General features: G+C 48.5%; 1 protein-coding gene across 1 annotated transcript in view; it reads right to left on the bottom strand.

Annotated features, from left to right (window-relative positions):
- Positions 1-22,999, bottom strand: part of LOC144510157 (cytoplasmic polyadenylation element-binding protein 2-like) — a 45,823-nt gene extending 22,824 nt beyond the window's left edge. The window contains exons 1-2 of the mRNA XM_078239547.1: positions 21,953-22,999; positions 344-434 (exon numbers count right to left, since the gene is read on the bottom strand). Of these exons, the coding sequence (XP_078095673.1) occupies positions 344-434; positions 21,953-22,687 (826 nt within the window). The 5' untranslated portion in view covers positions 22,688-22,999. The remainder of the gene's footprint in view (positions 1-343; positions 435-21,952) is intronic.
- Between the last annotated feature and the right edge of the window lie 2,997 nt (positions 23,000-25,996).

The raw sequence follows: 25,996 nt of genomic DNA, 5'->3' as shown, positions 1-25,996 counted from the left end.
ATGGAAGATAGGAGCAGGAGGAGGCCATTTGGCCCTTCGAGCCTGCTCCGCCACACAACTACGATCGGGGCTGAACTCAATTAACCATCAACCTTTGATCCCATTCGCCCCAAGTGCTATCTCCAGCCGCCTCTTGAATACATTCAATGTTTTGGCATCAACTACTTCCTGTGGTAATGAATTCCACAGGCTCACCACTCTTTGGGTGAAGAAATGTCTCCTCACCTCTGTGGACACCCCCACCACCATCCTGTGGAAGTTCCTGTCCACACAATCACTGGGGTGGGGGGGGGGGGGAATGGCGTAGGGAGGAATACAAAGTCAGGATGGTCATGAGACTCACCTTTGAGTGGTTCTTGCTCATTCTGTAGGATGTCGATCAGGGAGTTCTCCAACGAGTGCATGTTGAATGTATCGTACGGATGTGTCCATTCCTACAAAGGAAAAACAGGAAAGAAGAAACTATTAAAGCGAGGAAGGAGATGGGAAGAATTCAGAGGTCACAAGAAAAGTTACAATCACTCACCGAGATGTAACCAACCAGTGCTGATATTGCATTCTCGAAGGGGAGTGTGTACAGCAACATGGTCCTCGGTGGAAACTTGGTTTAAATAAAGTCAGTCATTCCCTCTCTGAATGCGGAAGAGCTTGTTGGTCGGGTGGTGAAAAAGGGCCTTTATCAATCGAGGTTATAGATTACAAGAGCAGGGAAGTCATGTTGGAGTTGCATTGAACTTTGGTGAGGCCACAGCTGGAGTAGTGTGCAGAGTTCTGATTGCCACATTAATGGAAGGATGTGATTGCACTGGAGGGGGTGCGGAGGAGATTCGCCAGGATGCTGCCTGGGATAGAACATTTAAGTTATGAAGAGAGGTTGGGTAGGCTTGGGTTGTTTTCATTGGAGCTGAGAAGACTGAGGGGCGACCTGATCGAGGTGTTCAAGATTATGAGGGGCACGGACAGAGTGGATAAGGAGGAGCTGTTCCCCTGAGTTGAAGGGTCAGTCACGAGGGGACATAGGGTCATAATGAGGGGCAGGAGGTTTGGGGGGCGTGGAATATGAGAAAAACTTATTTACTCAGAGGGTGGTGACGGTCTGGAATGCACTGCCTGGGAGGGTGGTAGAGGCGGCTTGCCTCGCCGCACATCCTTTAAAAAGTACCTGGATGAGCACTTGGCACATCATAACATTCAAGGCCAGAGGGTGGTTGTAGAGGGTTGTTTTTCAAACTGAAGGCCTGTGACCAGCGGTGTGCCTCAGGGATCCATTGTTATTTGTCATTTATATCAATGATTTGGATGAGAATATAGGAGGCATGGTTAGCAAGTTTGCAGATGATACCAAGATTGGTGGCATAGTGGATAGTGAAGAAGGATATCTCCGATTGCAACAGGATCTTGATCAATTGGGCCAGTGGGCTGACGCAGATGGAATTTAATTTAGATAAATGCGAGGTGATGCATTTTGGTAGACTGAACCAGGGCAGGACTTACTCAGTTAATGGTAGGGCGTTGGGGAGAGTTACAGAACAAAGAGATCTAGGGGTACATGTTCATAGCTCCTTGAAAGTGGAGTCACAGGTGGACAGAGTGGTGAAGGAGGCATTCAGCATGCTTGGTTTCATCGGTCAGAACGTTGAACAAGACATTGGTAAGGCCACACTTGGAATACTGTGTACACTTCTGGTCACCCTATTATAGAAAGGATATTAAACTAGAAAGAGTGCAGAAAAGAAATAACTAGGATGCTACCCGGACTTGATGGTTTGAGTTATAAGGAGAGGCTGGATAGACTGGGACTTTTTTCTCTGGAGCGTAGTAGGCGGAGGGGTGATCTTATAGAGGTCTATAAAGTAATGAGGGGCACAGATCAGCGAGATAGTCAACATCTTTTCCCAAATGTGGGGGAGTCTAAAACTAGAGGGCATAGGTTTAAGGTGAGAGGGGAGAGATACAAAAGTGTCCAGAGGAACAATTTTTTAACAGATGGTGATAAGGGTCTGGAACTAGCTGCCAGAGGTAGTAGGAGAGGCGGGTACAATTTTGTCTTTTAAAAAGCATTTAGACATTTACATGGGTATAGAGGGATATGGGCCAAATGCGGGCAATTGGAATTAGCTTAGGGGTTTAAAAAGAAAAGGGTGGCATGGACAAGTTGGGCTGAAGAGCCTGTTTCCATGCTGTATACCTCTACAACTCTATGACTCTAAGGATATGGGCCAAGTGCTGGTAAATGGGATTAGATGGTAGGTCAGATATTTCCTGTGTGTCGGTGCAGACTCGATGGGCTGAAGGGCCTCTTCTGCATTGTATGATTCTCTCTGCCCTGGCGATTGCTGACTTTTGGGGTTGAGGTCTATGGATGCTCGAAGCTCGCCAATGTGCCCCTCAAATGGGCCAGGCCATTCCTCCAGTGGGAGCCTGGGTGAATGGAGTCAATTCCCGTTTGCACAGTTATTTTTTCCCCTCCGCAACAGACCCCAGGCTGTGGGTAAAGAACCTTATCCCAAATTCCCTATTAGATTTACCAATGACTCTCACCCATTTGCAGCCTGGAATTCCGGTCTCGCCTGCAAGCGGGAATATCTACCGTACATCAAACTCTTTCAGCGCCTTGAGGACATCTATAGGTCACCCTTCAGGTGTTCCAAATAGCGAGGGGTCAAGGCAGAGTAGGATGGAGCGAAACTGCTCCCAGTGGCCAAAGGGTTGAGAATCAGTGGACACCTTCGCCTGATTGAGAAGAATCAACAGCAGCACGTGGTAAAGCTGAAACGCGGCAAGTGGTTTGGATCTGGATTGCACTGCCTCAGCATGTGCTCGTCAGAGGTTCTACTGTGGCCTTGTTAAAGAGCATTGGATCATTATTCGATAGAGAAGGAAATTGCAGGCCTAACATGAAAGGGTGGACAAGTGGCACCATGAGCTTCTCTTAGAGAGCTAGTGCGGACACAATCAAGAGTCTTCTTCTACACCGATTGCCATTCTCTTCTCCCTCACCTTTTCCCCTGCTTTTTTGTTTATTCATTCATGAGATGTGGGTGTCGCTGGCTGGGCCAGCGTTTATTGTCCACCCCTGATTGCCCTTGAACTGAGTGGCTTGCGAGACCATTTCACAGGGCATTGAAGAGTCAATGACACTGCTGTGGATCTGGAACCACATCAGGCCAGACCAGTTAGGGATGGACTGCAGCGATTCAAGAAGGCAGCTCACCACCACCACCTTCTCAAGGGGCAACTAGGGATGGGCAATAAATGCTGGCCTAGCCAGCGACGCCCATGTCCCACAAATGAATAAAAACAAAAGGACAGCAGATTTACTACCCTGAGGGACATGAGTGAATCGGATGGGGTTTTTTTTAATGACAACAACAATTGTTTCATGATCAGCACCAGACTTTTAATTTCAGATTTTTATTGACTTCAGGTTTCACCATCCGCCGTACTCAGGGCATTAGCCTGGGTCTCAGAGTGACTGGCCCAGGTACAATCCCACTACGCCACCGCCTAAATGATGCCATGCATGGAGGGTGGGAAAAGGAAGGGAAGTGAATGTAATTTAACACTTGGTGAAACGCACACTTGTGACACAGAGCAAAGTGGCTGAGTCACTGGTGAAGAATAGAATCTGGCAGAGTTCGTGAGGAGGTTACGGAGCATGAGGAAAAAGAAACCCAACACTGGCCAGCTCCCATCGACGGTAACAAGTGACTCCAGCACTTCTCACGCAGCCGGTTCTGCAGCTTCCTCCTGTTTGTTGCTGAAGGCCCACGTTATTTCCTTTCCTTGCGTTGCCTTGGTAATGCCCGCGTGCGCACGCCGGAGGCAGATTCAATCCGGGCACAGGGATCAGCACCCAAAGAGCAAAGAACAAACTTCTTGGCTCTGGGGAACAGGGCCCCCCGAGAGCGAGACTAGCTAAAGTGACCTCCTTGTGTGCTTGTAACCTTATCCCCACGGCATGGTTACACAGACAGCCAGCGCGACCTGATACCTCACCCACTCTTAACACACGAGCATACACGGAGATTGCCAACTGGCTATTTCACCATGGTGGGAGAGACACTGCGGGTTATTAACAGTCTTTTCCAGATGGGGAGGTGATGGGATCAGGGACTGATTGTTCCTAGTCAGGGATCACAAATCCTGCCAAATATCCCACCTAAATTCCAATCCTCCTCCCCCCCCCCCGCCCCCCCCAGCACACCGCCCCCCCCCCCCCCCTCCCCAGCCCTTCCCCTCAGCGCCATTCCCAACAGGTCAGAGGAACCCCACTCGGTTCGGTTTCCTCAGCACTGATTAAGTTTAAAATCACCAGCGCAAAATGCTTGAGGCAAGCCAGGAGTGACAGAGACTGCAGTCATTAGGAACAAGCAATCGAGATAAGGAAATAAATTCTGCTTCCGGGGCAACACTGGACAGGGGCTGACCGAAATGTCTACTGAGGGAGTGGACACATCCATGGGAGCAGCCGTCAGCTTTGGCCCAATGTGGTAGCACACTCGTCATGAATTCCTGATTGGGCCACAACTGGAGTACTGCAGCCAGGTCTGGTTTCCATGCTTCAAGAAGGTTGCCAGGGCCCTTGAGAGGAGATTTACCAGAATCATTCCAGGGATGAGAGATCCGAGGTACAAGGTTAGGGAGAAAAGGCTGGAGTTAATCTCTTGGGAAAAATCTTTGATAGAGGTGCCCAGGACTCTTGACAGGTTTAGACAGAATCCCTACAGCAGCCCTAGGAGTCTGCACCGACCACAATCCCACCCAGCCCCTATCCCCGTAACCCCACACACTTATCCTGCTAATTCCCCGACACTAATTGGCAATTCAGCATGGCCAATCAACCAAGCTCGCACATCTTTGGAGTGTGGGAGGAAACCGGAGCACCCGGAGGAAACCCACGCAGAGATGGGGAGAACATGCAAACTCTGCACAGACAGTGACCCAAGCCGGGAATCGAACCCGGGTCCCTGGCGCTGTGAGGCAGCAGTGCTAACCACTGTGCCACCCCAGAGGTCGATTAAGAACAGCCATGCCAGTTAGCTGCTGGTGCAAAGGTCCAGGGGCACAGATTTAAGGCTTTGGGCAAGAGATGCAGTTGAGATGCGAGGAGGAACTTGTTTCTTTTTGTTTTTGCAGTGTCTGACAATGGCCTGGAAGTCGCTGCCTACGAGGGTGGTGAAAGTAGACACAATTAGTGGTTTCGAAAGGAAATTAGATGGGCACTTCAGAGCAATAAACTTGTCAGACGACGGAGATGGAGCGAGGGGGGGAAAACCAGACAGACTGGATCACTCTGCGGAGAGCCAGTATGGACTTGATTGATTGAATTGTCACCTTCCACACGATAATGACTCTCATTCAAGTTAGACAAGGTCCCGAGACCAACTCCAGAGACTCGGGCAGAGAATCCAGACCAGTGACAGGCAACCCTAGGCTAGTGAGTGGGCTGCACGAGAAGCTCACCTTCATCCCAGTAGGCCGCAAGATTGAAATCGGGCACGTTCACTCACCATAACCCCATGAATAAGATTAAATGCAGGCCAAATATTTCATAATGAGTTATGGAAAATGCTTAATTATTTATACATTAATAGAACTATCAACTTCAAATGGTAACAGAATAAATATTTGCACTTTGGACGCAGAGGGAGCGCACGGCTCTCACAGTCAATGTTGTGAGCAATCAGCACACACCTCACTTCACTCGCCCTTGCTTTACGTGCGAATCACTTCAGTCACACCAGTAGGAAAAAGTCTACATGGATGGAAACCAGCAGAATGTGGCAACCCTGCATATGGGCAACGGTCAACAAAATGTCTTGTGGGTCGCACTCTGAACCCAGATGGGTCGCATGGGGCCCCCGGGCCGTAGGTTGTCCATCACTGATCCAGACTGACATTCCAGTGCAGCACTGAGGGACTGTTGTTGTGTCAGAAGTGCTCGTTTCAGATGGGACATTAAACCAAAGTCCAATCTGCTCTCTGATGCCAGTAACAAAGGTCTCAGGGCATGACTGGATCTGAGCTAAGCAGGGACCTCCCCTGGCCAACATTTCATGGATGGAAATCATAGAAACCCAACAGTGCAGAAGGAGGCCATTCAGCCCATTGAGTCTGCACCAACAATCATCCCACCCCAGGCCCAACACCCACACGTTTACACCGCTAATCCCTCTAACCTACACATCCCAGGACACTATGGGCAATTGAGCATAGCCAATCAGCCTAACCCGTACGTCTTTGGACTGTGGGAGGAAACCGGAGCACCCGGAGAAAATCCAAGTAGACACGGGGAGAATGCGCAAATTCTTTGCAGGCAGTGACCCAAGCCGGGAGTCGAACCCAGGTCGCTGGAGCTGTGAGGCAGCAGTGGTAACCACTGTGCTACCGTGCCATCTCCCTCAGCCACCGTGACCTCCCCCCTCCCAATTTATCCCAGCCAATATTAATTAAAAGAAATCAAATTGCCTGGCTGTGTTGCTGAAATATTTTGAGAGCTTGCCGTGCAGTTTGCCGGCTGCATTTTTGATTTTACAACGGTGGTGATGAAAGGTGTCACATAAATGCAAGTTTGTTAGTTCTTCCATAACCCATCATCTTATCCCCCTTGCGTTGACCTGGCCAGGGAAGTGGCAGTGGAAAAAGCGAGTGCCTGTTCCCTTGGTTGGACAGCAAGATGTGAGGGAGGAGGTTAGGAGAACAAACCAATTGTATTTTCTTGAATATATTCAGTTAAGCGGTGATTGGTCAGGGTTTTCAAAGAACAAAGAACAAAGAACAGTACAGCACAGGAAACAGGCCCTTCGGCCCTCCAAGCCTGTGCCGCTCCTTGGTCCAACTAGACCAATCGTTTGTATCCCTCCATTCCCAGGCTGCTCATGTGACTATCCAGGTAAGTCTTAAACGTGCCTGCCTCCACCACCAAGACATCAGTGGGGACAGATAGTGTACATAGAGAGGAACTAATTCCACTGGTTGGGAATCAGGTCTAACGCCAAGGGACACTGAAAAATCAAAGACCACCTTTCTGGAAGTAAATTAGGAAATACTTCTAAAGACAAAGGGTGGTCGAAGTATGTAAGTTTCAGGGTCTGAATGGCCTCCTCCTCCTCCTGTGGTCCAAGAAAAAAGTGCGGTTCACTAACCCCGAGAGAGTTCACTCCTTTCTGCCCACTGTGGCACATTTCACATACTGGCTTGGAGAAACGTTAGACTAGAAATTTAGGCCTTGTTCCGAAGGTGTCCCTCCATCCAGACCCAGCATTATCAAGGAAGGTTCCAGAGCAGCGCTGAGTCGTGATACAAGGGCAGTGGGTAGTGATGTACAATTGGTTTGGGTTGAAATGATGAGTAGGAAGACAAGGGCGGGAGCAGTCTACAGACCCCCAAAAACGTGACCCCTCAAGAAGTCAGAGCATAAATGGGGAAATGTCAAGGGCATGTTCGAAGGGGACTGTGATTACCATGGTAGATTTAATCTGCATATTGATTGGACAAACCAAATCGGCCAGGGCTACGTCGGAGAAGAATTTGTGGAGTGCATCAGGAATTGCTTTTAGAGCAGTACGCTGCCCAGGAAGGGGCTATTTTAGATTTAGTTTTGTGTAACGAAGAAGGATTAATAAGAGATCTTGCGATTAAAGTTCCCCTCGGAGGTAGTAACCACAATATGATAGAATTCCAGATAGAGTTTGAGGGTGAGCACCATAGGTCCATAACCAGTGTCTTCAACTTAAATAAGGGCAATTATAATGGTATGAGGGAGGAGTTGTCTGAGGTGAACTGGGTAAACAAACTAAGATACAGGTCAGTCGATGAGCAGTGGCAGATACTCAAACAGCTGGTCCAAAATGCTCAGCAGGAGTTGATCCCAATCAAAGAGAGGGATTCCATGAGAAAGAGACAAAATCCACAGTTAACACAGGAAATCAAGGATAACATTACATTGAAAAGCAGGATATACAAAGTGACAAAGGATAGTGGTAGACCAGGGGACAACGAAGTGTTCTAAGTTTCTTTTTGCATCAGTCTTCACCGTGGAAGACATTGCAAATATCCCTCGGGTGTCACATAGGCTGATTTCAAGTAACACGGTAGAACTTACAAAAATCCCAATCACAAGGGATAGAGTATTCGAGAAACTCAAGGGGCTAAAGGCAGACAAGTCACCAGGACCCGATGAACTGCACGCTAGGGTTTTAATGGAAGTTGCTGCAGAGATTGTGGACCCATTGGTTGAAATTTTTCGTGACTCGTTAGATTCTGGCAGGGTTCCAGAAGATTGGAAAAACAGCCAATGTGACTTGCTTGTTCAAAAAAAAGGAGAAAGGCAGAAGGCAAGGAACTATGGGCTAGTTAAACATCTATTATTGGCAAGACGCTGGAGTCAATAATCAAAGAGGAAATAGCTAATCATTTAAGAAAGCCGAATATAATCAAACCCAGTCAACATGGTGTCATGAAAGGTAAATCATGCTTGAAAAAATTTGTTCGATGATACAAAGATACATTAATGACCTGGAGAAAAGAATACAATGTAAGCTTTACAAATTTGCCGATGATAGGAAGATAGGTGGAAGGGCAGGTTGCAGTGATTCTGCAACAGGATATAGATCGATTAGGTGACTGGGCGAAAACCTGGCAAATGGAGTTTAATGTGGAGAAGTGTGAGGTCGAGCACTTTGGTAGGGGGAATCAAAAGGCAGATTCTTATCTAAATGGAGAGTGACTGCAGATGAGTGAAGTACAGAGGGATCTGGGTGTTCTAGTGCATGAATCACAAAAAGCTAGCAGGTACGTCCAACAAGTAGTTCAGGAGGCAAACACCATTTTGGCCTTTATTGCAAAGAGGTTGGAGTTTAAAAATATGGAGATTTTTGCTGCTATTGTACAGGGTGTTGGTGAGGCCACACCTGGAATACTGCGTACAGTTTTACCTTACCAAAAAAAGGATTTGGTAACATTGAATCAGTCCAAAGGAGATTCACCAGGCTAATTCCTTGGACGAGAGGGTTGTCCTATCAAGAGAGACCAAATAGTCTTGGTCCATATTCATTGGCGTTTAGGAGAATGAGGGGACTTGACAAACATATAAGATCCTGAGGGGACTTGACAGGGCAGATGGTGAGATGTTTTCACTGGTGAGTCTCGAACAATGAGACATGGCTCTAGATAAAAGGCCAATTGTTTAAAACTGAGATGCGTAGAAATTTCCTCTCAGAAGGTGGGGAATCTCTGGAATTCTCTGCCCCAAAGGGCGCTGGATCATTAGAAGTATTTAAAGTGGAGGTGGATAAATATTTGATGGATCGCAGAAGAGGGGGCTCTGGGGGAAATGGCACAGAAAAGAAGTTGAGGCCAGCATAGATCAGCCACGACGGTATTGACTGGTGAGTAAGGCTTTAAAAGGGCCTGGTGGCCTACTCCTGCTTCCATTTAATTGTGAGCTGGCCTGAATGCTGTGCAGCCTGACAGCACAATCTAGAAAAGAGGAAGAAGTTTTGCACTCAACAATTAATGGCAGTGAAATTCAGTGCTTAGGGTCATCAGCTCCACCCGAGGAAGCAAAAGAGAATGGTCACCCTATTATAGAAAGGATATTATTAAACTAGAAAGAGGGCAGAAAAGATTTACTCGGATGCTACCGGGACTTGATGGATTGAGTTATAAGGAGAGGCTGGATAGACTGGGACTTTTTCTCTGGAGCGTAGGAGGCTGAGGGGTGACCTTATAGAGGTCTATAAAATAATGAGGGGCATAAATAAGGTAGAATCTAGTCAATATCTTTTCCCAAAGGTAGGGGAGTCTAAAACTAGAGGTCATAGGTTTAAGGGGAGTGATACAAAAGGACCAGAGGGGCAATTTTTTCACAGAGGGTGGTGAATGTCTGGATCCAGTTGCCAGAGGTAGTAGTAGAGGCGGGTACAACTTTGTCTTTTAAAAAACATTAAACAGTTACATGGGTAAGCTGGGAATAGCGGGATATGGGCCAAGTGCAGGCAATTGGGAATAGCTTAATGGTAAAAATTGGGCGGCATGGACAAGTTGGGCCGAAGGGCCTGTTTCCATGCTGTAAACCTCTATGACTCTAAGCCATCACAATGGGAATGGGGCATTCACCTGTTGCAGTATTAAGCCCTGTGTTAACACACTGATGTTGCAGTTGAATGGAGGCCTTCACTGGCACAACAACCCACTCTGCCCCCACAGCCTCACTCCCCAGAGCCAACGCAGAAATCCGACAGCCCAGGTGGCTTCCTCAGGGAGGAAGCCATCCACAGAAGGCAGCCTATTCGGCACATTGGACCTCTGCCAACTCTCTTTGTTGCAACAAACACAATCAAACCAATTTGGATTGCTCTACTTTTTCCAGTTATTTATTGGGCCGTGGAATACTTTGTCACAGGGAGCGGCTGAGGCAGAGAATTGTACCTATTTAAAATGGAATAGGTGGAAGCATATTCGAGGCAGGGCTACGGGGGGAGACCTACAGGGCATCTGATTGTAGAATCAGAGCTTGATACATCACAGGAGGAGGCCATTTAGTCCATTGTCCCTGTGCCAGTTACTTAGTCGCACTCTCCCCAATGCCTTTCTAAAATTAGTAACCTCTCATTTTGACTCACCAACTCAAGGTTCCTCCTTCCCAATTCACCTCCAATCCCCTGAACCTCACGTCTCCACTCATGACTGGCCACCATCTTGAACAAGGCACCAAGAGAGCTTCACATGACCTCCTTATACCACCTACAGAGGGCTTTACAAACTGAGCATCATATTAGTGGTCTTGTACAACTTCAGCAATTACTGCTTTGGAAGTAATGCAATGGGAGTATGAACCGAGGGAGACAAAAGAGCAGGGCACCTGAGCAGGTTAGATATGCAATACCGAGTGGCCCAGTTTCCCAATGACCCAGACAAGGACTATCCCTCAACCAACATCACCACAAATGGTTAAACTGGTCATTATCACATCGCTGTTTGTGGGAGTTTTCTGTACGGAAACAGGCCGCTGCATTTCTGATGTCACAATAGTGATACTATACCAAGGAACTACAAAAGGTCATGAATGTAGCCCAATCCATCACACAAACCAGCCTCCCATCCATTGACGCTGTCTACACTTCCCGCTGCCTCGGCAAAGCAGCCAGTATAATTAAGGACCCCACGCACCCCGGACATTCTCGCTTCCACCTTCGTGGTACATGTCTGGGGTCACGTACCAACCGACTCAAGAACAGCTTCTTCCCTGCTGCTGTCAGACTTTTGAATGGACCTACCTTGCATTAAGTTGATCTTTCTCTACACCCTAGCTATGACTGTAACACTATGTTCTGCAACCTCTCCTTTCCTTCTCTATGAACGGTATGCTTTGTCTGTATAGCGCGCAAGAAACAATACTTTTTACTGTATGTTAATACATGTGACAATAATAAATCAAATCATAAAAATACTTTGTTGTAATTCGGAAGCAGTAAAGAAAGTTGGTCATTTTAACCTGTCTGTAATTCTCTTTAATAATATTTGAAAAGGACCTTTCAGCTTTTGCATCAAGCGATCACTTGTCCCCCTTCTTGGATAAGAGATACTGGTCCTTCTGGCCTGGTGACCTTCGACTTGGAAACAGTACCAACAAAATACAAACAAACCAAGAAAAGCTGTGTGGCTGGCAGACACAGAGAGCTGCAGACACAAGCAGAGCAGCTGGACAGTCAAGGTGATGAGTGCGCAGGGTACAGACACGAGAAAGCAGAAAGGGACAGACAGAGGGACATGGAGAATTCTGCTGAGGAAATTCATTCAGTTTTTCTGCTCAACAGACAAGAACTTGGGCGAATAATTGTGTGAGCTGGCTAAATAGGTCTAAAGCTGTGTGAACAGGTTGGTGATGCTAAAGAGCTGGAGGTTTTCACAGAAGTGGTGAAGCTGTGAACCGGGATCTTGCTGGTTGACGAGTCGAAAATGAACTCTGGAAAGCTACACCGTCAGGACTGTTTGGACTTGAGAGGAGAGAGTTTCATACAAGCGTGCTTATGAAATGCACAGGTTGTTCAATAGGACGCCTGACCTACCCTGCGTGAGTAAAGAGCAGCATTTTGTGCAGTTGGGGAAGCAGTGACACAGTGGAATTATCATTGGACGAGCAATCCAGAGACGCAGGGTAATGTTCTGGGGACCCGGGATCAAATCCCACACGGTGGCATCGCGGTTAGCTCTGCTGTCTCACAGCGCCAGGGACCCGGGTTCGATTCCCGGCTTGGGTCACTGTCTGTGTGGAGTCTGCACGTTCTCCCCATGTCTGCGTGGGTTTTCTCCGGTTTCCTGCCACAGTCCGAAAGACATGCTGGTTAGGGTGCATTGGCCGTGCTAAATTCTCCCTCGGTGTACCCGACCAGGCGCCGGAGTGTGGCGATTAGGGGATTTTCACAGTAACTTCATTGTAGTGTTAATGTACGCCTATCTGTGGCTAACAAATAAACTTTAAATTTCAGCAGGCGGTGAAATTTGAATTCAACAAAAAAAATCTGGAATTAATAGTCTAATGATGAACGGGAAACCATTGTCGATGATCAAAAAAACCTCATCTGGTTCACTAATGTCCTTTCGGGAAGGAAATCTGCCATCCCTACCTGGTCTGGCCTACATGTTTTTTGATTTATTGCTGTCACATGTATTAACATACAGTAAAAAGTATTGTTTCTTGCGAGCTATACGACAAAGCATACCGTTCATAGAGGAGGAAAGGAGAGAGTGCAGAATGTAGTGTGACAGTCATAGCTAGGGTGTAGAGAAAGATCAACTTAACGCGAGGTAGGTCCATTCAAAAGTCTGACAGCAGCAGGAAAGAAGCTGTTCTCGAGTCGGTTGGTGCGTGACCTCAGACTTTTGTACCTTTTTCCCGATGGAAGAAGGTGGAAGAGGGAATGCCCGGGGTGTGGTTGACTCTCAACTGCCCTCTGAAATGCAGGGAAATTAGGGATGGGCAATAAACACTAGGCCCAGCCAGCGACACCTACATCCCGTAAAAGTGAAAAGCTACGTAATGCCACATGTGCGCGGGAAGTGATGCGAATGGTTGTGTTTATGTAAAATGTATCTTTGCCGTAGTGACTATGGAAAATTAAATTTACCTTTGTATTTGAAGTAACGTTTGCAATTCATGTGCAACTTGTGTGGTTTCCGATTGGTGTTAAATTAATAGCTACAAAAGTGGAATCTTGTTGCCAATTTCCTCATTTGAGGGTCATACAGTAAATTTGGATATTTTGGTTCACAGATTTTCTGCAGAGATTGTAGCAATTGGGTCTAAAATGGGCCTTTGCAAGTTTATCTGTCCTCACGCTTTGGGGGAATTTGCATTTAAACCTCTTTGTGCCCATTCTAAACGCTGAGAATATATTCCCATTTTGACTTCCTCCCAATGCACCAAACCTCTACACCTCTCACTACTTAATTAGACACGTCACCTAGCTGACCGATCCACTCAATGTCCTCTTCGCGTTTTCTCTCTCTTCATTTGTGGGACATGGGTGTGGCTGGCTGGAGGTTTGCCCATTTATTGCCCATCCCAGGTTGCCCTATGGAGGGCAGTTGAGAGTCAACCACATTGCTGTGGCTCTGAAGTCACATGTCAGCCAGACCGGCAGATTCCTTTCCCTAAAGGACACTAGTGAACAAGATGGGTTTTTTCCGACAATCGACAATGATTTCATGGTCATCAGTAGATTCTTAATTCCAGGTTTTCTTTTACAAATTGAATTCAAATTCCACCATCTGCCGTGGTGGGATTCGAACCCAGGTCCCCAGAACATTAGCTGAGTTTCTGGATTAATAGTCTAGCGATAACACCGCTTGGCCATCGCCTCCCCATAAAGTTTGGTCTCGATTCTGCCACCCCTCTGGTTGAACAGCCTCCATCTGTAGACGTTGTTAACAAAATGGACGGGCCCCATGACAGGTTACACACATAGGCTGGACCAATTAAGGAGATTTCAGTTAAGAAGATTTCCTTCCCTAAAGGGCACTGGTGAGCCAGATGGATTCTTACGACAATCGACAACAGCGGTCACTGTTACTGAGGCGAGCTTTGAATTCCAAATTTTATGAATTGAATTCAAATTAAGAGCCACACCGGCGGGGATTTGAACCCATTTCCCCCAGAGCACGAGTCTGACCTCTGGATTACCAGTCCGGTGATATCACTACGCCATCATTTTCCCCCTTCACCCACATTGTTGTTTATTGGAGCTTGCTGTGCACAAACTCCCTACCGCATTTTCCTACATTACAGTGGTACGGTAGACTTGAAAAGTATTTTGTTGGCTGCACAGGATGCTGGGACGTCGTGAGGCTGCGAAAGGCGCTACATAAATGCAAGTTCTCCCTTTCTTTAAACTCTTCTAAGCAATATGCATTAACTCGGATTTTGTTCCTGCCCGCCAGCCAACTTTCTCTCCGTGCTGTTACATTTGCCCTCATGCCATATGCCTGAGCTTTTGCAACAAGCCCCCTGTGGGACACCTTATCAAACACCTTCTGTAAGTCAACACACACAGCTTATTCCATTCCCCTCCATCAACCCAAACAGGCAAATCTTCCAACAAACATTTTCCCCTCAAACACAACTTGCCTTTATCTGATTAACTCTTCCATTCTAAATAGTCACTGATTCCCTTCTGAATCTCATGTGGCTGCCACATTTGCTGCTATTAAAAGGTTTTTGGCTCCGGTCTATGTCTTGGGCGGGTTGCTGACAAGTGAAAATCTCACACCAAGAATTTATCCAGTGCTGCCAGCTCCGTATAAATGCAGACATTTTCAACAATTTTAGCACAGGAAGCTCTGTGTTTTATTGTAAACACCATCAAACCTTCATTTTTAAAAAGGCCTAAATTTAGGCTGCATGACCTTGGCTGTGATGTCAAACGCTGATTACTTCTGTTGCAAGAGCTCCCCATTGCTTCACTTTTGAGATAACTAGGTTATCTGCACCCGTGGAGATGGACTGCAGACTGAGTTCCATTCTCTCCGAGCTAGGCGACTGGGGCATCTGGGCCCAGTATCCCAGGTTAAAACTATGGGAATGGCTTACAGTCGAGTATGTGTGGCCACCTCCCTCAGTGGGAAACTGCACTGGATGGTGTGGACGTTATTCAAGCAGAGGATATCTGTCAGTAATCTACATTTATCTAGCGCCATGTATAGAATTGGAGAGCCCCCACAGAGTGTAAGGTGGCTATTCGGCCCATCGAGTCTGCACCGACAACAATCCCACCTAAGATTTACAGAGAAACATAAGATAGGAACAGGAGGAGGCCATTCGGCCCTCCGAGCCTGCTCTGCCATTCGTCACCATCATGGCTGATCGTCAACTCAATAGCCTAATCTTGCTTTCTCCCCATAACCTTTGATCCCATTCGCCCCAAGTGCTATATCCAGCCGCCTCTTGAATTTATCCCCGTAACCCCACATATTTACCCCACTAATCCTCCTGACACCAAGGGGCAATTTAGCATGGTCAGTTAGCATGGTCTAACCTGCACAACTTTGGACTGTGGGAGGAAACCGGAGCACCCGGAGGAAACCCACGCAGACACGGGGGAGAACGTGCAAACACCACACAGTGACCTGAGGCCGGAATTGAACCTGGGTCCCTGGCATATGAGGCAGCAGTGCCAACCACTGTGCCACCGTGCGCAAAACCGTTGGAGAGTGTTCTAGATCTGAACGAGGTGGCAAAAATGGAGGACGGAGGGCAAGGAGGGATTCGAATTCTAAAGCGGCCAGGGTGGAGGACGGTTGGTGGGAGGGGGATGGCGGTGGCAAAGAATCCAGTGCTTGGACAGCAGCTTATCCAAGTCAGGCATTCTGACACAGGGACTGAGGCAATCGGCAGCAGCCAGCTATTCACCCAGCAGGGGCATCGCCGGCAAGCCCAGAGCTGCCCTTGCAGAGGGACAGGGTCCAGAGGCAGAGCCCCGCCCCCTCCCTCACCAGCCCAGAGCGTACATCCTGCTCGAACCAACTCATTCAGCAGCTCAGCCTGGCTCAGACATGGGACACGAGCGGTGACCTTTCTGGGCCAAGTAATTCACTTTTCAGGAACTCAGTCCTCCCTCACCTTGAGACACACATGAAGGAGCACCTGTGTTTCCGACTCCCCCGAGCACTGGCAGACTGAGCTGCAGAAAATTTCCTCTGACCTTCAGATTTCTGGCGAGATAACGCATACAATAAACACACAATCCTCCGATTTCGTTTTTGGAATGATTACTGTTCTGCTTCCCTGCACTTGTCCTGAATTTAACACCTGAAGCACCACCTCACCTTCAAGGCCAGTTGACAGGAAAAGCTCAAAAGCCTGCTGCACCGCTCCCCAACTCCTCATAATGTTCCCACCAACATCCGAATGCTTTGCCAGTCTGATCTGCCATTTGCCACCACACCATTATCAATGTACAGGGATTTCCATTTCTCCTCCACCCCTATCATAATCCATGGGCCTAACTACTATCGTGGGTGCTGCCTTTCCTGTGAACGGTTAAACAGGGCCTCCCCCCCACCCCCCCCCCCCCCCCTTCCCTCTCAAAGATACCATTGTCCGGCTTTGAAGAGGATCAGAAGAGTTCACCCTGTTGTCCCGGTCAATGTTAATCCCTCCCCTCCCAACAACTAATTTAAATGTGGATTACAGGGTCAAAGGTAGGGTTCTGAAGACTGTGGAGGAACAGAGAGATCTTGGGGTCCATATCCACAGATCTCTAAAGGTTGCCACTCAAGTGGATAGAGCTGTGAAGAAGGCATATAGTGTGTTAGCTTTTATTAACAGGGGGTTGGAGTTTAAGAGCCGTGGGGTTATGCTGCAACTGTACAGGACCTTGGTGAGACCGCATTTGGAATATTGCGTGCAGTTCTGGTCACCTCACTATAAGAAGGATGTGGAAGCGCTGGAAAGAGTGCAGAGGAGATTTACCAGGATGCTGCCTGGTTTGGAGGGTCGGTCTTATGAGGAAAGGTTGAGGGAGCTGGGGCTGTTCTCTCTGGAGCGGAGGAGATTGAGGGGAGACTTAATAGAGGTTTATAAAATGATGAAGGGGATAGATCGAGTGAACGTTCAAAGACTATTTCCTCGGGTGGATGGAGCTATTACAAGGGGGCATAACTATAGGGTTCATGGTGGGAGATATAGGAAGGATATCAGAGGTAGGTTCTTCACGCAGAGAGTGGTTGGGGTGTGGAATGGACTGCCTGCAGTGATAGTGGAGTCAGACACTTTAGGAACATTTAAGCGGTTATTGGATAGGCACATGGAGCACACCAGGATGGTAGGGAGTGGGATAGCTTGATCTTGGTTTCAGATGAAGGTCGGCACAACATCGTGGGCCGAAGGGCCTGTTCTGTGCTGTAATGTTCTATGTTCTATGTTCTATAACATGACTGAAGAGAAACAGACTACCCAGGTCACTATCTCATTGCTGTTTGCAGGAGCTTGCTGAGGGCAAATTGGCTCTCTTGCGTTTCATCACCTGCTGCTTCAAGACCAAGATACTTGATAGGCTGTAAAGCACTAATGGGCGCCCAAAGCTCAGGAAAAACGCTGTAGAAATGCACCCAAAACAGAAAATGCTGGAAAATCTCAGCAAGTCTGACAGCAACTGTGGGGAGAGAATGGAGCCAACGTTGAGAGTCTAGATGACCCTTTGTCAGAGCTTGAGAATCAGCTCTGACGAAGGGTCATCCAGACTCGAAACATTGGTTCTATTCTCTCTCCACAGATGCTGTCAGGCCTGCTGAGATTTTCCAGCATTTTCTGTTTGTGTTTCAGATTCCAGTATCCGCAGTATTTGGCTTTTATCTATAGAGATGCAATTGTTTCTCCCCCAAAGACCAAGATAAAGCAGACTGCCTCAACCCTGACCCTCACTCATCCCAGTGAATGTAGATCGAGACTGAGGTGAGGAGAAATGTCTTCACCCAGAGGGTGGCGAGTGTGTGGAATTCACTACCACAGTAAGTAGCTGAGGCCAAAAGCATTGTCCGATTTCAAGAAGAAATTGGATATAGCTCTCGGGGTTAAGAGAGATGGTGAGGGGGAAATGGGGAGAATCAGGATATTGAATTCGATTATCAGCCATGATCAAAATGAATGGTGGAGCAGGCTCGAAGGGCTGAATGGCCTACTCCTGCTTCTAGTTTCTATGTATGTTTCTATGACCAGGAGTTAGCAACCCAGTCCCTCCTACAAAACACTGTGACCAAAAACACAATGGATTCCAAGAGCAATGACAGCATGTCATTAGGGGGCACCTTTAACACATAACGTTTCACAGAAGCGCTATCAAGCAAACCTTGACACACAAGAAGATACGAGGTGACCAAAAGCGGTGTCTTTCAGGGACGTCTGAAAGGAGGAGAGAGAGATGGAGAGGCAGAGGGGTTGAGGACGGAGGTTCCAAAGCTGAGGCAAGGTAGCTGAAGGCATGGCCGCCGGTGGGAATATAACCACTGATGGCAAATTGACCTCCCTGAGAATCTTGTCGCGAGACAAAAGATTTCGCTTCCAAACCCTGCGGGAGTTGAGTCAAATGACTCGTTCAGCCTACTTGGGTCAGTCCAGCCTTATCCAATACAGGGAGCAGCAGAGAGTGAAGTTAATAGATTCACGAGAGTTGAGGTAAGGGCAGAGGAATCCATGATTCCTGTTCCCAAATCCTTATCCGGTGATATGTGCTCTGGAGCGTACTGGGTTCAGTTCCTATGCCCCCCCTTGATCCACGGGTATAAACTCACTGTCGACACTGGTATAAAGAAAATTAGGAAAATAGGAACAGGTGTAGGTCATTCGCCCTTTTGAGCCTGCTCTGCCATTCAGTATGATCATGGCTGATCCTCCATCTCAACACCATACTCCCCCCAACACCCTGAGAGAGAGTCTAGAAATCCATTTCCTACTTGACTGTACTCGGTGACTTGGCTTCTACGGTCCGCCGTGGCATCGAATTCCACAGGTTCACCATCCTCTGAGTGAAGATGTTTCTCCTCATCTCAGTCCCAAAGGGCCTACCCCGTATCCTGAGACTGGGACCCCTTGTCAGCCTTCCAAGACACTTGCCAACCCCACCCTCGAGGCAACCAGTCTACCTGAAAACCAATTCATAAAAGCTGCTGCAAGTTATGACCTAAACAACTTTTCCATTCTATATTTTGGACAATTCAGTGCAGTGGCCACGCTGCGTCCTGTCGTACCAACATGGCTGCCAAGCTTTTTTGGAGGCTTGTCTAGATGTTAAATTTTGTGCGTTGGTCAAAAAGCAGAATTCTGAAATAAGAACAGAAAATGCTGGAAATACTCAGCAGGTGAGGCAGCATCTGTGGAGAGAGAGAGAGAGTTTTCTGTTTTCATTCCATGAATAGGCATCAGTGTTTCAGGTCTCAACTATAAGCTGAAAATGATTCCGCGAGGCTCACAGATCTGCAAGTTATAAGCAGAGCTGCCCTTTTCACTGACTTGGGAGGTATTCAGAGCCAGGAGAATTGAGAAGGGCAGATTATCACAGCAGGATTGGTAACTGTCTCTCAGTGACCTTCTCTGCATTCGAAGATTCTGACTTCACCCCGTGAACCTCCTTTCCCCCCCCCCCCCCCCCCCACTTGACGTGGGATCGAACCTGACTGGGGGGGGGGGCGTACAGTCTTTCTGCTGGTCCTTCACCAGTACTTCCTCCATTTTATCACATGGCCTGTCGACAGTTACTTTTGACCTCAGTAAAAGGTCACACACCTCCCAAACTCTGCCACTTCTGCAAATGCCCTCCTGCTAATTTCATCAGGCTGCCTTCCCACAATTTGAGCGAGGCGGAAAATTTGCAATCCTCCAATTTGTTCCCCACCCATCTTGGGCTGACAGATAGAGATAGAAAGTACAGCACAGGAACAGGCCCTTCGGCCCTCCAAGCCCGTGCTGATCACGATGCCCTAATTAAACTAAATCACCCCCCCCCAATTCACCTTGAACCTATGCCCCCTTGTACTTGACACTTCCACCCTGGGAAAAAGCCTTTGACTATCCACCCTGTCTATGCCTCCAGTTTGACGACACATGGCTTGAGGCCTCCAAAAAACACAGTAAGATCCATCAATCCTTTCCCTTCGGCAGTGCAAGTTAGGTAAAAGGGAGAGCCCACAGTTCTCTTCCACAGACTTAAAAGTTAAAAATAAATAAAGCAGCAGGAAAATCAGCTGAAAAATCTAAAAGGAACCTAGAAAATTATAGTTAAACTCCAGAGATCCATTAGCCGCTGAATAGAGAATGTTTGAGGGGAAAAAGCAGACAGGCTCTCCTGAAGTAGCTGACTAGCTTTCCCCTGTTGCCACCTATTGCGTACACTTCTGTTGACTGAATCTGCCTTTGTTTTTGGAAACCACAACAGCAACTTACATTCACATAGCACCTTGAAAGCAGCCCCCACCTGGAATGTTATCAAACAGAATCTTCACAGCGAGCCACAAAGGGAGACATCAGGATAGGTGATCAACAGATAGGCCTGAACGGTGGAGAGAGAGAGAGCGAGAGAGAGGTGGAGAGAGGTTTAGGGAGGAAATCCCAGAGAATCGGGTCTCGGCTGCCATCACCAATGGTGGAGCAGTCAGCACCAGGGATGTGCAGGACGCCAGGAGTGCCGAGATCTCTGGGGGCAACAACACAACAAACTCTGGAGAAGTATGATATGTGCAGGTTAGGTGGATTGGCCATGCTAAATTGCCCTTTAGTGTTCCAAAGTGTGTGCAGCTCAGATGGATTAGCCATGGGAAATATGTGGGGGTTACAGGAATAGGGTGGGGGAAAGAGGGCCTGGGTAAGATACTCTTGAAGAGAGTCGGTGCAGACTCGATGGGCCAAATGGCCTTTTCTGCACTGTAGGGATTCTATGTGTATTAAAAGATAAGCAGGATAGGTGAATATTTGCTGTACTCCACGCAACAATAGAAAAGGCCTCTGAATTAAGTTGCATGAAGATGCATATTTATATTTGAGAAGGTGCGGGTGAGCAGAAATGCCAGCCAAGTTCCCATCCTGCCCACAACGCAGTAGTTAAACAAAGCATAGGCAGCAGGCATGGCTGAAGCAGGAACTCTTGTTGACAAGTTCCCCCCTTCCCTCACACCCCTTCCACTCCTCAACCATCCTGAAAATGAGGGATTGAACCCAAGGCTCCCCCAAGCGGCCTCTAAGTGCTGAGTAACTGAGTTCCAACAGTATATTTACTCATTTGGGGCATGAGACGAAGGCGTATGGAGCTGAACATTTTTCTTGAGGCCTTAAGCAAGGATAGACTAGCATCGGCAACAAGGTTCACTGGGCTCGCTCCTGGGATGGCTGGCACTAGGTGAAATGCTCGCTCAGAGAGCCAGTGGTGATACGATGGGCTGAACGGGCACCTTCTGCGCTGTAATAATTCTGCGATTCAGTGAGGGAGATTGTCCAATCACGAGAAATAGGGTGGATTGGGCCTAGATTTTCTGGACTCGAAAATAACGAGATCATCTCAACCAAACACAAAATACCTTTGGGGCCTACATCGGGTAGCTACTGGGATGATGTTTCTCTTGGACAGGGAATCTAGGAATAGGTGCTTGGGTCTCAGGATACAAGATTGGCTTATTCAGGACTGAAATGAAAAAACGTCGTTACTCAGAAGGTTGTGAACCTTTGGAATTCTCTACCTCAGAGGGCTGAGCTTGTTTAGTGTTCAAACTCCACTGATCTCAGTCTTGAATCGACTGAACCATAAAGGGAATGAAGAGATACAAGCAAGATAGAACAGAATTTGATCATATTCAAAGGCCAAGTAGGCCGAGTGACCTACTGGTTGGCCCCTATTCAAACACAGCAATAATACGAGTAATTTCCGCCGCGTGGGTAAATTTACAGAATTAGTAAGCGGGTTACCTGGTGATGAGGCAGCCAATTGCTGTTGCCATCCGTCCTCAGCGGGTTGTCTTCCATCCAGGATTTGGGAGTCAGTGCCGGGCGGCCTCTGTTGAGTTTAGGGGGCACCATCACGTGGCTGGAGTAGGACCTCTTGGAGGAGCAGGAAGGAATTGAGTTCGAGACGCCCATTACTCCAGCTGATCTTCTCAATCCCCGGCCGCAGTTGTTGGTGACGCTGCCCCAGCCACCGCAACTACCACTTCCTCCTCCTCCGCCGCCGCCACCGCTCTGGTGTTGGTGGCCGCCCCAGTTCAGTGCCCGGAAGGCTTGCTGCTGCTGGGGGTTGAAGTTGTTCCTCTGGGAGAAGGTCCCTTGGTGAGGGTGGTGGCTGGGCGGCGATCTCCTGTGCTGCTGTTGCTGCTGCTGCGACAACCCCATCTGCTGCACCGAGGGGAAGGTCCCTCCAAACAGGGGCCCCAGGTGGACCATCTTTGGTAACAACATGGCGGTGGGCAGGACCCCTTGCTGCAGAAGACCCTCGTCGCTGCCCTGGCTGGTCGACCACCCCAGGGCGCTGAGCGCGGAAGTGCCCCCTCCCTGATCTTGCAGGACCAAGCCGGCGGGGGGTGCAGGTGGGCAGTCCAGCTGGGCGCTCCCATCCCCGGCACTGACCTCGGGACTCTTCAAGGACTCCAGGTTTTGCTCCAGGTAGGGGCAGCAAACTGATTGCCTCTTGGTGTCATTCTGGAGCATGACTGGAGGGGAGAGGAGGAAGGGTGGGGGGGTATTATTTTTTTAGAGTGGGGGGGGGGGTGTTGAAATCCACAGGGGGGGGAAAAAGGGGGGCAGAAAATAAAACCCCAGCCCAAGCCCCCCTCCCCAGTCTTAAGCCAGCAGCGCTGCGATGTTGGAACAGCTGAGACGCCCCACTCTGTCTCCAATCCAACTACACAAAAATAGAACGGCGTCCGTTCCCAGCACTGCAACGAAAACGAAAGCAGAGAAAAGAGGAGCCCACCTTCACCAGTTCTGCTTGTGTGTGTGTGTCTCTGTGTGTCCCTCTCTCCCTGTCCCAGCCTTCCCTTCCTCAATGCCTCATCGATCACATCAAAATGGAACAAGCAGATCACAAGATGCTGTTTAATGACCTGCTCATCGCTTCTTTACTCCGGAACTGAAGCTCTGACACTCCGAAGCATTCTGGTTGCTCCAGATTTTTTTTCCCTCTCTCTCGCCCTCCCTCTATTTTTTTTTCCCAAAAATCCTGCACCTGACTTGCGCAGGGAATTTGGACCCCATTCCCACTTTGCAGCAGTCACTATCCCACTCCGTCCCTTCCTCTTTTGTCATTCCTGCTGTCAAGTTCCTTTTCCCACCCCAATCCAATTGCAGTTCCCAATTGGTGCCTCTCCCACTCACTCAGCCCAGATAATCAGTCACTTCAATGGGGATTTATCCATTAAATTAATACACCCTCTTCTATCCCCCCCTCCTGTCTCAAATCCTACAGTCCATTAAATTAATACACCCTCTTCAACCCCCCCCCCTCTCAAACCCTACAGTCCAGTAAATTAATACACCCTCTTCAACCCCGCCTCCTCAAATCCTACATCCATTAAATTAATACACCCTCTTCTATCCCCCCTCCTCTCTCAAATCCCAGTCCATTAAATTAATACACCCTCTTCAACCCCCCCCTCTCTCAAATCCTACATCCATTAAATTAATACACCCTCTTCTATCCCCTCCTCTCTCAAATCCCACCGGGGAGGGGAAGTTTGTCCCTGGTAGGAGTCACAGTCATGGGGCAGCCACCCCACTTTTCTTTGCAGAGAATCTACAGACAGTCCCTTCGGCCCGTCGGCTCAATGCTGGGATTTTAAAAAAAATTCTAGGGCTGTAACAGCATAACCTACAACACAATACAAAAAAGACATAATATTGATGTAAATCTGAAATAGGAAACTGCTGGGGGAGGAGGCTCAGTGTGTGAGGACATTCCTCCCTCCGCAGAAGCTCTGGAATATTGGCAACATTTTTATTTTTAAAGCCCCCCTCACAGTTTAGATTTCAGCCTGACCTTCATGTTCCCCACCCCCCCCCACCCCCCCGCTTCCCCCAACTCGTTCAGCCTTGCTTGCCCTTTCAGAACCAGCATCCCCCTCGGTGGGAGCAGCAAGTCCCACGTTGTCGAGGGAAAGAGACTGGCTTTGGAAATTCTCCTTGGAAAGCAAGCCCCGTTTTGCCCGCCAGCTGGGTGTGTGGGCGAGACTTGGCGAAGCAGCCTTCATTTCGGCCGGGCCAGCCACTGTTGGCAAGGATGGACTAAAGCTCCCTCCCAAGTGTTTCCTTTTGCCTTCATGCGGATTCCACCGGCTCACCACTCCCTGGGTGAAGGAAGCACTCCACCTCATCCAGGGAGTGGTCAGCCTGTGGGATTCGATACCACAGAAAGTAGTATGAGGCCAAAACATTGAATGTTTTCAAGAAGCGGTTAGATAGAGCACTTGGGATGGCGGGGATCAATCAATATGGAGGGAAGGCAGGATCAGGCTGTTGAATTGGATGATCAGCCATGATCAAAGTGAATGGTGGAGCAGGGCTGAATGGCCTCCTCCAGCTCCTATTTTCTATGTTTCCAAGTACATTTCCATGCTTCAACGCAATTGCTGGTGTGCAAACAAAATATTTCATAGAATCCCCAGAGTGCAGAAGGAGGCCATTCAGCCCATCAAGTCAGCACAGACCACAATCCCACCCAGGCCCTAATCCCCGTAACCCACACATTCACCCTGATAATCTCCCTGACACTCAGGGTCAATTTAGCATGGCCAAATCACCCTAACCCGCACATCTTTGGACTGTGGGAAGAAACCAGAACACCCGGAGGAAACCCACGCAGACACGGGGAGAAGGTGCAAACTCCACACAGACAGTGCCCCAAGCCGGGAATCGAACCCGGGTCCCTGGTGCTGTGAGGCAGCAGTGCTAACCCGCTGTGCCGCCGTGCCATCCTCAACAACCACCACCCTCCAACAAAAAAATTAAATCCTCAAGCAGGGAGTGTTTTTAATACTGGGCTGGAGAGATGTGTGCCGTATATATATATATATATATATATATTCTCTTGTTCCCCTTCAGAAGTCTTAAATCTGAATCTGAATGGTTCAAGTGTGGTTAGAATGCACCACTGGGTGTGAGGGCCCGCATGGTTGAACAGCCAACCGATGGATTTTATGCTTGAATTATTGTTGATTGGGTACTTGGTTAGCGGGGGGGAAGGGGGAAGAGGCTATGTGATAAATATGGGTCAGTGACATGCTGTGCAAGTTCCAAAGGTCATCTCCTTGCTGCCAGCCCCACTTAGTGTCTCTGCAGATGCCTCTCTGTTTGGGCAATGTGTGTGTGTGTGTGGAGGAGGGTAGGGGGGGTTGTTGGGGAACACCCATTGAGTGGCAGTGTTTGTTTGCCTTGTCATGTTTTAGCGGGGGGGGGGGGGGGGGGCTTCCACTGCACCCCACCCAATCACACTAGCCTCTCTCAGCCTGACCCTCAAACCCTTGTCCCATCCCTTTCACCCTGCCCTGCTGCCTCAAGAGAAAGGGAGAAAGAATGAGCATGGGCAGGGGGCCAGCGCAGCAAATAGCAAGTGAACACCCTGCAGATATCTCCTCCTCCCTGGCACACCACAACTCCACCCCTTGCACCGGCTGCTGGGAGCTGCAGTGTTGACTGCACTCCGACAGACAGGAAGTGACAGAGAGTTACTGGTAAAACTACATCTCCCAGCCACCAGCTCGCTTGCTGCTTTAACACCAGGGTCACTGTGCAGTTCCTGAACAAATTCAGCTTACGTAATCATTTCCAGCCCACACCTTATTTGGCACTGTGTGGTGTTTTCTTTTAAAGGGCCAGTCAGGAATGTGCCTTTTAAAGGGACAGCGCCATTGCCATTCAAATACAAAAAAAAACAAAAATGGCTGCACTTCAGTGTTGGAAATACTGTGTGAGGAAAAAGTAGCACAGAGAACCTGCTCACACAGGGGACGCTCCAATATTCGC

Source organism: Mustelus asterias, chromosome 22 (genome assembly GCF_964213995.1).
Source record: "Mustelus asterias chromosome 22, sMusAst1.hap1.1, whole genome shotgun sequence".
In the NCBI taxonomy this organism is placed as follows: domain Eukaryota; kingdom Metazoa; phylum Chordata; class Chondrichthyes; order Carcharhiniformes; family Triakidae; genus Mustelus; species Mustelus asterias.
This window is presented reverse-complemented; position numbering and strand designations above follow the sequence as displayed.